The sequence below is a fragment of the Biomphalaria glabrata genome, chromosome 8, assembly GCF_947242115.1.
Source record: "Biomphalaria glabrata chromosome 8, xgBioGlab47.1, whole genome shotgun sequence".
Classification (NCBI taxonomy): Eukaryota; Metazoa; Mollusca; class Gastropoda; family Planorbidae; genus Biomphalaria; species Biomphalaria glabrata.
In genome coordinates, this window is record NC_074718.1 from 1,114,690 (window position 1) to 1,131,861 (window position 17,172).

At 32.8% G+C, this 17,172-nt stretch overlaps 1 protein-coding gene across 5 annotated transcripts; it reads right to left on the reverse strand.

Annotated features, from left to right (window-relative positions):
• Positions 1-435: 435 nt before the first annotated feature.
• LOC129927648 (uncharacterized) lies at positions 436-16,896 on the reverse strand. Of its 5 annotated transcripts, XM_056037560.1 has the most exons (15): positions 16,144-16,896; positions 15,368-15,395; positions 14,769-14,884; positions 13,840-14,008; positions 12,812-12,849; positions 12,121-12,212; positions 11,800-11,977; positions 10,527-10,602; positions 10,325-10,405; positions 8,303-8,365; positions 6,352-6,403; positions 5,439-5,548; positions 4,965-5,045; positions 3,109-3,232; positions 436-2,472 (listed from the first exon to the last, which is right to left on the reverse strand). In XM_056037560.1, the coding sequence occupies exons 7-15, from the start codon at positions 11,844-11,846 to the stop codon at positions 2,402-2,404; spliced, it is 705 nt and encodes a 234-aa protein (XP_055893535.1). In that variant the 5' UTR covers positions 11,847-11,977; positions 12,121-12,212; positions 12,812-12,849; positions 13,840-14,008; positions 14,769-14,884; positions 15,368-15,395; positions 16,144-16,896; the 3' UTR covers positions 436-2,401. The 5 variants fall into 5 exon arrangements, with proteins under 5 accessions (XP_055893535.1, XP_055893534.1, XP_055893536.1 ...); XM_056037559.1 differs by lacking the exon at positions 14,769-14,884; XM_056037561.1 differs by lacking the exons at positions 14,769-14,884; positions 15,368-15,395.
• Positions 16,897-17,172: the final 276 nt, after the last annotated feature.

Below are 17,172 nucleotides of genomic sequence, written 5' to 3' on the forward strand. Positions count from 1 at the left end.
TAGAATATACATCATGCTCAGTTGTTTCCCTTTATTCCCAGTTCCCACTTACTTCAAATTTAGCATATTCCACAGCCTTTAGGTCTAATATTATCTCTCCTTATTAATATTTGATACATTTAAAGTTTACTTGAAATTATATAATTATTTTCATTGGTCTAATCTAAATTTTGAACAAAGTTAAAGAAATGTTGAGCTTTTTTTTTTTCAATTATTTCAAATCTTGAGCTATAAGTCAAATGTGATGAACAGAGCAACCAGATCAACATGACACTTAGTCAGAACTAGAGAACTATAAGGTGTGGTTTGGTATTTAAAGTATAGAAGCCACTTGATGACCCTATTTATATATCCCAATAAAATTTGTGTGATGCTTCTTACTCTGTTGTAAATTCTGCCAAGTAAAAGAAAAATTGATGAAACTTGAAAACAAGATTAGAAAATAAATAACTTTATTTTCACTCATTAGAACATTTTGTTCAGTAAGGCATCAGTTGTGGTGTAATGACAAATGTTATGAAAAGTAACAGAACCAATTCTTGTTAATCCATGAAAGCAATAAAATATCAGCTAATATAAATCACATATTACAATATCACAAGGCTAATTTGAAGATCTAATAGTGCTAGGGGCCTTTAACAAAAAAATTGATTGCTATAATTATAAGTAAAAACTACTACTTGTAGCATAGTCATTGTAGAGTCACATTTCTGTGGCTTAATGTTAAAAATTACACCTTATTCTATTTAAGATATTGTTTCTAACTAATGGCAGTTAAACTTGAGAACGGAATGTTTTTATGTACAACACTTCTGCAATTAAGTAAGTAAGTAAAGTTCCCCATTCAGACCTTGTGGTCTATAGGGCAGATGATGTAAAGGTCATCTGATTCTGTGGCCTACAGTTAACGAGGGTATCATGTAGCCAGCACAATGACCAACCGCCTTTACTTTTCCTCAACTAATGCCAGGTACCCATTAGAGCTGGGTGGACTCAGAGGGCCCAAACTTCTGCAATTAGGTGATAGATAAATAGTTACATATCTACCAGGCAGTGGCCTCGAAGCACTTTATTATGGCTCTCAGATTTGGCAGCTACATGCAAAGCATTTAAGGGTGCTAGAAGGATTGAACCAAAGGAGTCTGGGTTCAATTATGGGCATAAAATGGCAAGAATACACTAAATATAAATACAGACTGCCACAATGAAACAAAAGATGACCCAAAGAAAAACTGAAAGACCAGACAGACAGTTATAATAGAGCTCATGGTCTGTGTTGATACATAAACAAAACTTCCAACTTCCTTAAACTTAAGACTGTCATAATAAACAGCAATAGAAATTATTTGATATGAATATTTACAAACATATTATACAAGTAGTTTAACATATAAGTTATTCAGAAAAATCAAAACACCAACAAAGAAAAAAAAAAAAAGGATTCAAGACAATACATGAAGATCAAATAGCTATTTCTACTAATTCTTTATGTACAGTACATATTAACAATAGGACAGCTTATTTATGTATTAATACAGTTGTAGCTGTGTAAAATACAACCATGCCTTAATAGCCTACCTATAAATTCAACCTTGTGTGCTCCTACAAAAATGGTCATATTATTTTTCTTAATTTGTGTCAAAATAGGAGAAATATTTGAGCTTTATTTTTGTTCTTTCTAGAAAAAAGATAAATGTGGATGCTCTTTCTCTTTGCTCAATTTAGGAAACCTTGAGGCCTAGTTACATTACAGTTACAGAGATGACAAATTTATCCAAAAGTAGTAAATTTGATTTAAGGCCTCTAGTTCATAACTTATGAAAATTTAAACTACTAGAGTGAAACACCTCTTGTTCATTTTATTACAAGTATTGACATCAAACATATTCCAATAAAGCATACTTTTAAGCAGAGGATATTCTATATATATATATATATTCATAAATATTAGATAAAGAAGCACATGTAAGACATTTTCAATTCCACAATTTTTATGAGAAACAAATGGCTAGTGAAATGAAAGACAGTTTCCATAAACATCTTTTTAAATTCCATTGTTGAACTTATTGATTAAAAGAGTGTAGTAGCTTGAACTTAAGAAAAATCTTAACAAAAATATCTCGACATATTTCTTTTACAGTCAAACTGTGTATAAACACAATTATTTGTCTAGAGTCAATGCCAATCTTGGGCATCAAACTAAAATATACGTTAATTCAAATACTGGTAGAATTCAACCAATCATTGACATGCTTATAAGTACTGTATCTCTTGTACTGGATTTTTTAAGAAGAATGAAGTGGCTTTCACTTGAATTATAACCATTGATTGGTATAAAAAAACAAACTTTATACAGCTTTTACAAAAACAGTGACTCTTTAAAAGGATGTTATTAGTTCATTCACTTTTTTTTACTTCTCCAAGATTGTTCATTTATTTCTGGCATTTTTGTTTCTTTTATTAGAGTTCTTCCTGAAAAATGTAACAGTAAAATAGAATCAAAAAAATACTTAAATATTTTTAATGAAGATCTATGTACTTACTACTTTATCTATACTAATGGCTACTAAACTGTAACAAATAAATACATTTTATACATTCATTGCCCAGTTCACTTCAACACAGTGCTAGGAGTTAAAATCTAAAGTTGGATTTTATTCAATAATTAATTTGCTATGGAAACACAAAGAGTGTTTGATTCTGTTTTTGTGATCAGTGTCTTTATAATTGTCCATGTGATAGTAAATGTTAAAATTGTGACCCAGAGGGTGTTTATCTTTAAAATCTTTATAATTTTCTTAATGTTTTCCTCAAATAAGTATCCAAGTATGGTTTGTGTTAAATGCCAATGATTGTACTTTTAAGGGCGTATTAAGTTTATTTTTAATGTTCAGATTACCAAACCAGGCAGATATTGAAAATTAAAATATTACAGATGAGAGCATAGTACATTGACAATATTTTTTGTAATACATAATAAGGAAATTGTTTTAGCAGTCTTAATCTTTGTTGTCCATTTTTGGTGATATAATTGGGTGATATAATCTGTGTGTGTAGTGAAATATAAATATATAAAGTGTAAAGCATTACTATTCTGGGCATAATTACCTCTAACCGAGCCATTTTTTTCTGAAGATGACTTTCTCTCTCCAGGCTCACCAATAGCACCTCCTTGCATAGGCACAGCACTCTGAAACTCTTGAAACGCCTCAGCAGCACCCATTCTAATGCACTAAAAAAAAAGATAAATAACAATAAAGTGTAAAATAATTGTGTTGATATGAAAACAAGAAGAATATGTTCTTACAAGTCAGTGGCATAAACTGCTTGGCTGCAAGGAGGCTTCAGTTCGAAACCCAACTAAGTTGTTTGCTGACGGCCTAAATCAGCACAGAAAACCTTAACCCATATACCCCTCCCCCTACATTTCCACACAAAAAAAAAACACAAAAAAACTTAGAGCAATGATCATGTTCTAAGCATGAAAAAGATACTATGCAAAAAATGTTAAAAATATATAGAATGTATATAGTCTATATCCTTTCAGTAATTTTGAGTACGAGAACAAACACATTCAATGATCCTAACCCTTACCAATTGTGCTAACATGGCCAAATTCAAATTTAACTTTCTATCAGGACAATCAGTAACAAATGTGGTATGGACTGAGCAATGCAACTCCTGTTACCAAGCCTGTAACATACTTTTTACTTTTCCTGTTTTCTACATCAGGAATTCCACGTGTCTTTTAACCTCTTAACATGACGTGAACTTTAAATCAGGCAATGTCCACTGAGACTGTGACAATCATGACCATCTAACGACAGTCCAGAGCACAAAGCACACGATCTGGCAGCCATCCAAGAAGCAACATAGACTCAACTGAAGGGAGTTGCCCAGAACAGACACCCATGAAGTGGTACTGTTAAAGCCCTATGCCCTTCTGGGAGTCAAAAGGAATAAGTCAAGTAAGTCAACATTGTGACCATCTAATGACAATTAGACAAGGTAGACATCCCTGTGTTAAAATGAATCATTAGAAAAAAGTAAAAGATTATTAATACCTTAAAAATAGTGTTTTAATTAGCATCATTGACTTGAGGAAATTAATACAAGTTACAAAATGTCTCTAAAATCTATTCAATCTAATCTATTGCTTTCATGAGCAGGAGTTTTTCTACTTATAAATGTGATGTTCAGCTGAATGGCAAAAGCTGCATGGCTAGCCATCAAGAGTAGGAAGTGTTTGAATTGTGTGCATGTTCTCAATGTTTCAAGGAAGTTTTGAATTGTGTGCATGTTCTCAATGTTTCATAATAATAATAATAATAATAATAATCTTTATTATCCGTAAGGAAATTTGTCTTACAATTTGTGCATTACACCAAACAAAAAACATTATAACTATAAGAAACCAAAGTGTACATTCACACCAGACTCACTCATAATTTACATGTGACAAAGTTTATACCAGATTGTTCTTATTTAATGATTTGATTGCCAGGGGAACAAAAGAGTGTTTGTGTCTGTTTGTCTTTGCTATCGGTGTCTTGTATCTCTTTTGTGATGGTAAAATCAATGAAGTTTTAAAAGATTCCACAGAACAGCACTAAAATGTAAGGAAAAAAATTGAAAAGACAGAAAGGATTGAGTCAAAGTAAATTTTGTTGAGTAGAGCCTAATGTTAAGGCTTGTGATACTATAAAAAGTTTCCTTCTCAACTGGGTGGGCATGATGCATTTGTTAAGATTTAACGGTGTGTCATTGAATTTAAGCTGTGAGGGGATCAACATAATCAAAGGGGAGTCCCAGAATTCACCAGTTTCTTAAATGAACAGATGGCATCGTAAAGAAAAAAAAAAAGGCTTAATATTGAAGGGAGTGTCTTAGTAATCCCTAGTTTGCTTGATGAATCAATTGTAAAGTGAAGGGGGAAAACAATGCAAAATACAAAACATACTTACATTCCTGTCTTTTAAAACAGATGCATGTGTTTCCCTGGCAAGGTGAAGTTCCTCTTCAAATAATAACTCAGCTACTTTTTTCTGATTGAAAATAAAACATGTATAGTTACAATAATTGCATGCAATATTTAAATGCTATTGATCACAAGGTGGTGTAGCTGAGATATTCAGTTACAAGTGTTCAAAGGAAATACAATGACCATTAAAAGAATGATCAATTAGAATTTCTTAAACCTTGCAAGAATAACATATTAGTAAAAGGGTTAAGTAAACTTGACTCATAAAAACAGATTACAAATCTAAACAAGTAAAATTAAACATAATCAATGCTGAGTCCTTAAATTGGTGAAGAATCATTGTATTAATTAAGAAAAAGGCAGGGTTTGTAAAAAAAAAAAAAGGCATAGGAATTTTTTTTTAATGTTACAGTTTCCTCAACAGTTACAACAGTTAGACAGTATCTTTGATACTTACATCTTTGCCAAAGATTGACCTCTCGAACTCTTCCATCTTGCGGCTATAGGCTAATTCAATATTCTTAATAACTTGAAAATTTGGCACTTCAGGAGCTTTCTGCTCACAAACTATTGAACACAAAGAAATTAGAATAATTTTATTTCAGAAAAGTCAAAATTATACAATTATTCTAGCTTGATCATTTGAATTTGGTAAAGACCAATGACCTTACAAACTACAGAGCTAAATAAATAAACACAGAAGAAGATTTTTTATTTCATTAAGTTGTTTTATTTTGCAGTTTTCTTGTTTCAAAGTATTAAATAAAAAAAAAAGTCATGATACTAAAAAAGAATTGAAATAAAGTAGCAAAGCTAATAGGTTAGAGCCATTAATGCATTTGTTTATGTTTTTGTCATGTTCAGTTTTTTCATTGACAGAATTTGTTCATTTTGAGATGATCTCACCTAGTTGTAGTGGGTCAAAGTTATCTATCTTGTTTAGTGACGCTCATTTAATAAGACTATACAACTATACAACTACAAGTGTCATAAGTTGTATTTTCTTTTGAACTTTTAAAGTGTTTAATTCATACAAGAAAAATAATGTGACTTCCCTTTCCTAGGTTTTTCAGATAGTTTTCCCCTCAAAAAAGCCTACTGCCTACAATGACAACTAGGTATGGATGGGCTACCTGGTCCTTTTGACTTTTTTACTTATATAATTTACTTTTCATGAGCAAGCATAACAAATACCACATACATCTATTTACAAACCAAAGTAATAACCTTCTGACATTGTTAATGGCAAGGAACTATCATGAGAACCTGAGCTAGAAATTTCCTATTATCAGAATGCAATGTCAAACAACTAAGCAAATTTATTTCTGAAAGTTACAATAAAATATTTGTTAGTAATAGGGCAGTCTTACCTTCTGTGTGCTTCAACATAGCTTGTAAAACTTTGTTGTCTTTTTCAAATTTCTAGAAATCAAAATGAAAGTTTTTTTTTAACCAATTATCATTTTTTAAATAAGGTTTATTGTACATCCACTCCCCTCATTAAAGAATTTTAAAAATTTGCCCTTCCATCTAGACCAGGGGTGGGCAAATTATGGCCAGCAGGCCACATGCAGCCCGCCGGAGCATTTTATGCCGCCTGCTGACACCCAAAAACATTATACATGTCCACATAATGTGTAAAAATATAATGATTTTAAAAATCTATTTAAATTATTGAAACCTCTGATTCTTATGACGAAGACGCTAAAAAAAAATTTCTTTATATGCCATTCTAATAAGTTTAAAGTAAAGGAGGATTTTTGTAATTGGTAATATGTCGAAACATTTAGTCAAAGACACAAACTCAGGCCATTTTTTTATTCAGTACTATAAAGAACTAGTTGAAAGTGTTGGGTTGGCATGGAACAAGATGGTGAGTTTAACAACATGGTGTCCGAGCTTTGACTGAGAAAAACACGCACAAAGCTTTCCTAATAAAATAAAGAACAATATCCCAACCATAAACTCTTACCTCTACACTGGAAAGTTTGTGAAAAGCTGCATTGAATATTAGACATGTTATTGACCCAATTATCTCAGAGCTCAAAGTTATCAGAGCTAGGGGTCTTGATGACAGGCAGTTCAGAGAACTACTTGGAAATTTGGAAACATATCATTCCCATGTTCGGTACTACAGTGTTATCCGCTAGCTTAGCATGTTCAAGGTAATGAGAAAAACTTGAGATCTCAAGGAAGAAATTGTTTTGTTCCTGTGACTTTGTAACTAATATTTCTAAGGAAGAGTGAAAGACAGCCTTTATGTTTGCCATCAGCACTATCCCAATTGGTTATTTGCACATGAAATGTATGTGCATGTTAAATCTTTTCAAACAAGTCATCCCATTTTTCCAGGCAAGCAAGTAAAGACAGGTTTTGACATTTGATGAAATGTGAAACTATTTGAAAAGTACAAGACTAATTCTTTGATTGTGGAATTTGAAAGCAAATTTTAAGAAGTCAAGAACTTAGAAACAGTTTTCAATATCATCAGTTCACCAAGCAAATAATGACCTGAAAGAGAAGTTCAAGTAAGTTCTTCCACAGGAGTTTTATGGGTCTTTTCTAGAAACTGCATTTCCAAACTTAAAAAACATTGCTGTTAAAGTTTCCCATTATTAGGGTCCATATACATCTTTGAAAATATGATTGAAAATAAACAAGTGTAAGCAGTCAAGAGGATAACAACCAGTAAGCTAGTTCCACAGTTCATGAACATTATGCACAAATGTAAACAGTTAAATACTTCATATTGACAACAACTATAATATTAATGTCTTCGATTCCGAAGATTAAGGATGATTAGTGTTTCACATGACTTCACAAACCCAGTTGCAACCTGCATATTTTCCAGCATTTCGTTCAGACAAAGCCATTGTGGTGAAATGTTATGATGTTGGAGGCCACTATGAAGAGATTATTAGTAAAATTAATTTAATTTAGAACTCTTGTTGTAACTTTTCAATAGGGAGTGTAAAAAAATTAAAGTAAATGTATATTACAGTACATATGTGAATTAAAAGATAGTATACATAGTTAGTTATCATTTTTTTCTAAGTTGTAAGTACACATATATACATATGTATATGTGCGGAACCCCATCCCCAATTTTTTTTTAAATGCAGCCCTGGATGAAAAAATGTTGCCCACTCCTGATCTAGACAAACATTGTTCCTTAAGGTACCCTTTCTTTCAAGTTAACTATTCAAAGCTTTAGAGGAAAATATTTTGTATTTGTTTTCATACTTATTTTTCTTGTTTTTTCTGTGTTTAAAAACTACTGACATAGACTTTTTTTTAGGATCATTCACTCAAGAAATTCACCTGAAGAGTCATGTTCACACTATGCAGTTCTTCTTCTTTGGCTGTCAGCTGAGATTCATGATTCTGAGGAATAAAAAATATTTTGTTTTACTCCATTTGTAACTTAGTTTGCATATTTTCTATTTTTACACTTTGACTTCTGTATCAAACTTTATTCTACTGCAATGTTCTGAACTTAGGGCTAGTCAAGCTTTCATTGTGTTTATTTCCTCCTCCTCCATCTTTTCTTGTAGTGACTGGTTCTAAAAATAAATCTGTCTGTATTTCCTGTTCAAACATCTCTGGGCTTATCGCCAGGAGTTTCTCATCAAGCTCACGGACCTTACTTTCCAATAGTTTGTTCTCTATGTCGGTTTTACTATCCCTTTGTCATGACAGCGATTTCTATTTAGAGAACAATTCATCCAGCTTATCTTTTAAAAGTTTCGGCTGGTCATTATTCTGTTGAACACATTTCTCTTGCTTCTCCAGGTCCATGCTTTTCCTATCTTGACTGATTTCAAGCTTATCCATTGCACATTTTCTTATCTCATCTAAACCATTTGCAGTGTTCATGTCTGTCTGGATGTCAATGTCTCTTTTTTCAGTTGTTCAAGATAAATTGCTTTCCTCCTCCTCTTCTCCTTCACTGATGCAGTCTACTGCTGGGGGCTTGGAGCAGCTGTGGTCCTTAAACTTAATAAAAACAAATTAAGCATTATCAATAGATAATTTTAAAGAAAACTCTTGTATTTGTGACCTAAAAAATTGAAAACAATGCAACATCTTTTAAGTTTGAGAGAGTGGTGTGAGACAATCATTCACTTGAAATCATCTTTCTTCACATCTTGATCACGTGCACTTTAACCATTTTAACATTTAAATAGAAAAGTTTACAAAGTGGGATTCTTTTAATAGGTAACGTAAATGGTGTTTGAAGCTTAAATGTTAAACAAATAAAAAAGTGTTGTCAGTAAAGTTCCCCTTAGTGAAATATAGGGTTATCTGTTTCTGTGGCCCACAGTTAACAAGAGTGTCACAAGGCCTGCATGATGACTAACAGCCTTTATTTTTCCCCACTTAATGTCAGGTACCAATTAAGGCGCCCAAAAATCCTGAAATGAAAAATTCCAGTCTTCACCAAGAGTTGAACCCGGGACCCCCGGCTTGGAGGGCCAGCATTTACCAGGCCTCCTAAAACAAATAAAACATGACATATAACATAAGCACAATAATTGCTGGCAGAAAAAGTGAACAAAATCTGGTGAAACAAAGATAGGCTCTGACATTACCCTGGGTAACAATACAGGTCTACAGACCAAAATAACTCTACTGGCTTGGAAGCTTTTTTTTCTGGGGGGACCTGTATGGCACAGTCAGATGTTAGCTTAGTACCTGGTCAACGTTGGCAGTTCAGAACTCTATGATTTAAGAGCTAATGATTCACCAAATGTTATTAACTTTATACTTAAGTACCCTAGTGCAGCTTTGATTTGTTACATGTCATTTTTTTATTTATCCATTTTAAAAGCTGCTGTGCAAACAAAGAACTCATTTTAAGTCTATTGTTATCCCATATGGGAGACAAACGTATGCCAAAGACAGTCTTTTTTGGTGAGCTAAAAGGTAACAAAGGCGCCCTACAAAAATGCTTCAAAGAGCAGCTTAGGGGTCAACTTTCCTTAGCTGACATAGAACAGAGCACCTGGTTACATGCAGCCTCAGAACGAGACAGTTGGAGGTCACTCACAAAGGCCGCAGGATACACATTTGAGACCAAAAGAAAATCCGCTGCCGAGGACAAACACAGACGGTGAAAAGAAAATCCAAATCGACCACCTGCAAACAATGGTTATGCTTGTCATGGATGTGGCAAAATATTTAGGTCACAGCTGGGGCTGAGGAGCCACGGGAAATACTGCATTCCTTACTAATCTTTGGACTCGAAGACAATCCTTATTATTATCGTACAATACATAAATATTGGTTTTATAAAAACTTTAAATGAAAAGTGCTAATTTATTTTAGCTATCACTAACATACCTCTAAGTGATTCATAAAGATCAACTTTTCCAGCAAGTTTTGATTTTCTTGTTGAAGTTTACTAATGACAGCATACAATTTCTGTTAATAAATAAAAATAGACAGTTTTTCACTGACCCCTAATTCAATTAAAAAAAAATGTATATACATGATATCTTTTTTTCGCTTTATGAGCACAGGTTTTTTTTCAAGTTCAACCAACCTTAAATGAATCCTCCTGTAAAAAGATTTTTTGATAATCTTTGAAAGAAAGATTCAAATCCTCTATTTTTGGAGATCTGAAGTAAAAAGGTAAAAATTGATTATGTAAAACATATTTAACTTACTAGCAGAGATTTAGACTTGTTAGAGTGCATGAGTTTGGCCTATTGTATAGTACACATATGGTCTTTTAATGAGCATATATATGTTTCAGAGAAGCAAAAAACAAAAGTTATATTTAATGTTAACATAAGTTTGCTTAATTTTTAGACAGATGGTTAGGTCTAGTACGAGGCACAGGTTCAAATATTTCTTGCCATAATTATTTTCAACATCTGATGGAATTATTAACTTGGCATGTTCATCATTCACTAGCCTGTTATGATTTCACTTCAATAACCTTTTTGTTATTAAAAAAATGTTATGATTGGTAAAGAATTAAGGAGAAATGTATGTCCTTTTTAATAAAATTATATAATCATTAAAGGACCAAAAGTTATTTTAGTTTCAGATAACAAAATAAAAAATTATTATTGCATGATTTTTATTATCAAAGTTAAGAAACTATACTTTTTTTTTTCTTTTATCTCTATTGAAACATTAAAACTTACCAAACATTTACTTTGTAAAATTTCACAGAATATAAGTAACTTTAGCAAAAACATAAAATTCAGCTAGAATCCATTTTGACATTAGTTTTCTATCATAGACTATTTCATGAGCAATTATCAGAAATTAATATTATAACTTTCTTCTACTCCTAAAGAAAATGAAGAATTACTTTAAGCCGAGTGCTGTCAGTGTTGGTAGCTTTCTGTCTCTCTGATCCTGCCAGATCAATTAGATTTATCTGTGATATATTGCTTTTTTGGAAACCACCTACTTCCTCCTAGTATATATATTTAGTTCGTCCATCGTGGTTCGATGATGACCACTTTGTCATCCAGGGGGCTGAGGACTTCCTCCTAGTAGATAAACACAGACAAAATAAATGTCTATTTGTACATTAAGTGTACATGTTTTAATTAACATTAACATTTAATTGAAATAAAAACTATACATTTGACTCTATTTTAACTGTAAAAACAGCATGAGAGCGCGAACCCTCTCTGTTCATGGAAGTAAGAGCTACTCTATGATTCAACCAGCCCTTGATTATTAACTGAAGACAACAAAGTATGTTCCATTCCTTTAAAACTCAATTCAGGCATATTATTATCAAGAAAAAACAAAAATGTGTAAAACTAGAATTAACTCAATGATGGCTTTAATACCTGATAAGCATCTCTTGGGTTGCAGATAACTTGCTCAATGAGTCCATCTACAAAGACACCTTGCTCATATTCTCACATAAGCGAATACCTTGTGAAGCTGTATCCAAAAGATCAAAGATTTGCTCTTGATAGATTTCTTAAAAGGAGCAGCGACACAAAACTATTTTTTACTGCCATTCTGTGAAGAGAATTTAAAAAATGTTATGATTCGTGTTTTAAACAAAAGTGGGGAAGAAAAAAAAAGGAAACATTTAAATCTAATGGTTCCATTACACCAGTTAAACCTTATAAAAACAATTGTATACAATAAAAGAAAGTTACATCTTGTTGGTGAGCTATTACACTAAAGAGATACTCCAAACTTCTGGGAATCACACCACGAAGCTGAGAGCTTTCCAAGTTCTCAGAGGGACCTTTAATAATAAAAAAAAAAAGATTTAAAATAAATTTCTCTGTTAAATGTTTTTCTTAAACATCGGCAATAATGCAATTTTTACTAGATCAATATATTCAAATATAGATATTTATAACTACAATTAAAATATAACTAATATTTTGTCCTTTGTAAAAAAGCTTTCCCTTTTGTATGCATGTCATGTCTCCCTACTTGAGAAATGCTGGCCAAAGAACTCATAAAATCTAATTCCCCTTTAAGACCTTCTGGTCTATAGGGCAGATGATGTAAAGGTCATCTGATTCTGTGGCCTATAGTTACTTAGGGTGTCATGTGGCCAGCACAATGACCAATCACATTTACTTTTCCCAACTAATGTTGGGTACCCATTAGAGCTGGGTGGACGCCTGAAGATCCCAAAATTAAAAATCCCAGTCTTCATCAGGAATTGAACACTTGTTTGGAAGCCAAGCACTTTACCGCTCAGCCACCGCGCCTCCTTCAGAAAATCTATTTAATTTAAGGTCATTTTTTTTATTAATATTCGTTGTAACAAAAAAATAATATAATATCATAAATGCCAAGATTTATTTTTTTTTATGATGAAAGAACACTTACCAAACATAGTAAAACTTTTTCCTGAGCCAGTCTGGCCACTAAGAAAGTGCAAAATAAATAAAATGTTAACAATAGAGAGAGTGAAATGTAAGTGTACAGTGTACAAACCTCTATCACTGGCCCTGACAGAGTCTTTGTATAAAAAAAAAATACTGTTACAAGTTAAAAACAAATCTGAAACAAAGGTGAGCTTTAAAATTATTGAAGACCATTTAATTGCCACACTCAAAACTCAATGTTAGCAAGCAATTGCATGACCATGCAAAAACAAGCTTTATCTAAACAGTATCAATTTCCTCCCCTTAAAACAGCTATCTACTTTCTTTCAACTTAGAACAGGACACAAAGCTTTACATTTTCACCATAACAGAATAAACCAGACCCACCAACCCCTCCGCAAACATTGCGCCCAGCCTCTTGAAACTGCCAATCATATCTTCTTTGAATGCTCCAATCTAATTCACCTTAGGCAGACAATATTACAACAACCTATCATAACCAACACTCAGTATGGCAGTGTGGAACAGCTAAAAAAAACATTCTAATTTTTCCTTGGCACAGATCGCAAAGGAGCTTACAGCTCAGCAACAAAAAGCTGGCTAGAAGAAGAAGAAAATCTTCAATTCTTCAAAACTAAACCTATTCTATTTGTCTACTGTAAATCATATCTCTTGTGTATATAAAAATATACACATTTTCATCTCAAATCATACATGATTTTTTCCTGCTTGCAACACTGAATTATATAGATAGACTTACTAAGACAGCGTCAGAAATTTTGATAGAATTTCTTGCAAATAAAAATTGAATAGAGTGAACATATGTTTTTAATTGTATAAACTAAGTTGCTCTACTACTGTCTGGACCAAGCATTCACACAATTTAAATGTTTCACATTAAAAAGGAATATTAAAGGAAAAGTAGTTTCTAACATCAAAAACTTAGATAAAACATTCTAATTCATGTCTTTTTTTTTTTTTTAAAGGTTAAAGGTTAAGGATAAAATTTCATTCTTTACTGTGACCAACCTGTGTGGTGTCAGCATCTGCTACATCGTCATATCTAAAAATTTTGGGCTCTGGCTTTGTGTGAAGAATAATGGCATTGTCTGCAGTGTTAACATCCAGAACGCGTGGTGCAAAGTCTTTTTCACTTGGATCAGGAGGGCGAACTCTTAGCAATATTTGAATTGAATCTCTTTGTAAAGATGTAGACAAAGAAAGCAGGTTTACAAATACTGAAACTTAATATATTTCATAAGCTATTAAGCTAAAAAGGGCAAGTGACTTAGTGACAAAGCACTTAGCTTCTTAACAGAGGGATCTTAGGTTCCAATCTGATTGATTTTGAATTTCAGGAATTTAAGGATGCACCTGAGTTCACTCATCTCTAATGGTTACCTGAAATTTTTTGGGGAAAGTAAAGGCAGTGGGCCATTGTGCTGGCAGCATGACACCCTAATCAGCCATAGAAACAAATGACATGTACATCATCTGTTCCATGTATTGCAAGGTCTGAAACTAGGTACTATTGAAATGCTTAAAAAAATAAATTAGAAAAAAACATGACTCTTCAACACTAAATGACTAGCACTGCAACCATGCATGTGTTGAGTTACTCAGCAGCTTTACTATTGATCTTAATGTTAAAATTGTAAAAACAAAAATGGTTTGAAAAAAAAAAAGCTTAAACGAAGTGTAATTGTATCAATTAGTTTGGATCAGTCATGTAATCAAATTTCTAATAGATTATAATTATAATAAATTATAATAAGAAATTATAGTAATATTGAACAACAACAATAAATCTGTACGATTAATAATATTTTTACCAATGTTTTTTTTTTAGAATTATTTCATGCTTTTAGCTTTCTCAGTATGCTATGACACTTATCTGGACCAGGGTGGATGTTACTGTCATTGATTTTTAAAGGCATTTAAAAAAAAAAGGGAATGACCTGAATTCAAACTAGTATCCAGGCTCATGCCTCCTTGGGCTGAGGTGCTAACCAGCCTGCTAGTGAGGTACTTATGACTGGAAGATTGTATGTTTGTTTCCATTTAGAGGGGCAACCTATAAAGGGGACATTCAATTTATACCACCACTTCAGTCAAGTAACGGAACAATTTCTTTCCCTCATTCAAGATATGAAACAAAATAATAAATTACAAATAGTTATTTTACTAAATTTGTTAAATTATTTTATTGATTGTTGTATTATCAGGTAAAAGAAATAATTGTGAAAAATTTCAGCTTAATCCGAGATCGGGTGTCAGACATAACATACAGGCAGATAGAGAGTTGATATTTAAGCTTTGTAAAAAGGTTCAACACCTAATGTAACTGGCATAAGTATCACTTATGTTATAAGAAATAAACAAGTTAAATAAGTAAATAAAGGTAAACAAAGATTATCAATTATGCTTAATGTTTTGTTATAAATTACTGGGTGATTTTTTTTAATACCGGTACATTAAAAATAATTTACAATTATGAAAAACAGTATGAAATATTGTGCTTTAAAGAAAATAATTAAATAAAATAAAAATGCTTAACCTGATTGATGGATCCATATATATTGCAGCTGTAAATTTAAAAAAATATATTGTTAATGTGTTGTTCTATCCAAAAACAAAAAATGTGTTCTATAAACATTGAAGTATAATTAAATACATAAATATTTAAAACAAAGCATAATCATTTTTATGTAACAGTACATCAGAGCTATTAGTATTCAGAGAAAAAAAGAAAAACAAAGATTATATTAAGCATCTATAGCTGTATCAATAAGTTTGGATCAGTCATGTAATTAAATTTTCAAATAGATCTACACCAGCATTTCCTAAACTTTTAACATATGCATACCTAGCCCCCCCTAACCGAGATGACAGTTCCTGGTTAATTTTAATCTGAGACACTGTGCCACATCTGTTCCTATTTTTTCAATTTAATGCTGAAAAAGTAACGTTATATAAATTTTAATTTTGAAAAGGCAAGATATATTTCAGAACTTTTCTTTTAAAACCGGATACACATTTGTAGCCTTTGAAAAAGTCAATTAGGAAATCAGAGTGCTTGTAATGCTCTCCATTATTCATTTGACTGTTAGAAAGTATTTCTCTTAAGGCCAGATATGGATCAAAATCTCTTCAACCCAAGTCTTGTCTCAAGGTTCCACAAAGGCAGCAACCATTTTTAGATTGAGTTGTGCCACATTCATAGTGCCCAGACTCCGGTCATGAGCCCACTTACTACAAGCGAGCAAAGGCCGTGCTAACCACAGGTTATTTCTTCATATACCTATTTTGTAACTACAAAAGCTCTGTAAGTACCTCTATTCTGTGTCCTTAATTTGAAAAACGAAATGTCGGACTTGCTGGGTTGTCAGGTCTCTCTTTCTGTTGGTGATATGAAATGATTATTTTATTATTGTAGACAAACAATATTAATTTTAATAAGACTCTAATCTCATACACTAACTGTAACTATATATCCATAGTGACCTTAGGCTACCTCTACTAAATCTCTAGGATCTAGAATATTCTAGATTATAACAATATTAATTATAAAATGGTACTATAAATGTAGACCACTTCACATATCTAGGTAGTATTGTGTCAAATAACGCCTCACTTTCAAGGGAAGTTGATAACCGTCTGGCCAGGGCCAGTAGCGCTTTTGGATGCCTTCAGGCAAGAGTTTGGCAGAACAAATTGCTCCGCCTGCCAACAAATATCAATGTCTACCAGGCGGTGGTTCTCTCAACACTTCTGTATGACTCTGAGACATGGACACTATACAGAAAACAACTAAGACTACTTGAGCGCTTTCACCAAAGATGCTTGCGCTCCATCATGGACATACGGTGTTAAGACTGCACTACAAACAGTGATGTCCTTGCAAACGCCAGTATAGAGGGACTTCTTATGGTCTGACAGTTACGCTGGGCAGGGCACGTATCCCGTATGGGAGATGAACGTATGACAAAGGCAGTCTTTTTTAATGATGTAAAAGGTGGTCAACGTAACAGAGGTGCTCCACGGAAACGCTTCAAACACCAGCTTAAGTGTCAACTTTCCTTAGCTGACATAGAAGAGAGCACCTGGTTGCAGGCGGCCTCAGAACGAGACAGCTAGAGGTCAATCACGAAGGCCACGGGATACACATTTGAGACAAAAATAAAATCCGCTGCCAAGGACAAATGCAGATGGCAAAAAAAAAATCTAAATCAACCACCTGCAGACAATGGTTATGCTTGCCCTGGATGTGGCAAAATATGTAGGTCACAGCTGGGGTTGCACAGTCATGGGAAATACAAGCATTCCTCTCTAATCTTGGGACTCAAAGACAAGCCTTATAAT

Coding starts and splice junctions, on each gene's coding strand:
- LOC129927648 (XM_056037561.1), bottom strand. CDS start 11,846: ATGGACTCATTGAGCAAGTTATCTGCAACCCAAGAGATGCTTATCAG. Junction 10,406..10,526: donor TACAGGAGGATTCATTTAAG/GTTGGTTGAACT, acceptor ATTTATTAACAG/AAATTGTATGCTGTCATTAG. Junction 2,473..3,108: donor AAAAAATGGCTCGGTTAGAG/GTAATTATGCCC, acceptor TACATTTTTCAG/GAAGAACTCTAATAAAAGAA.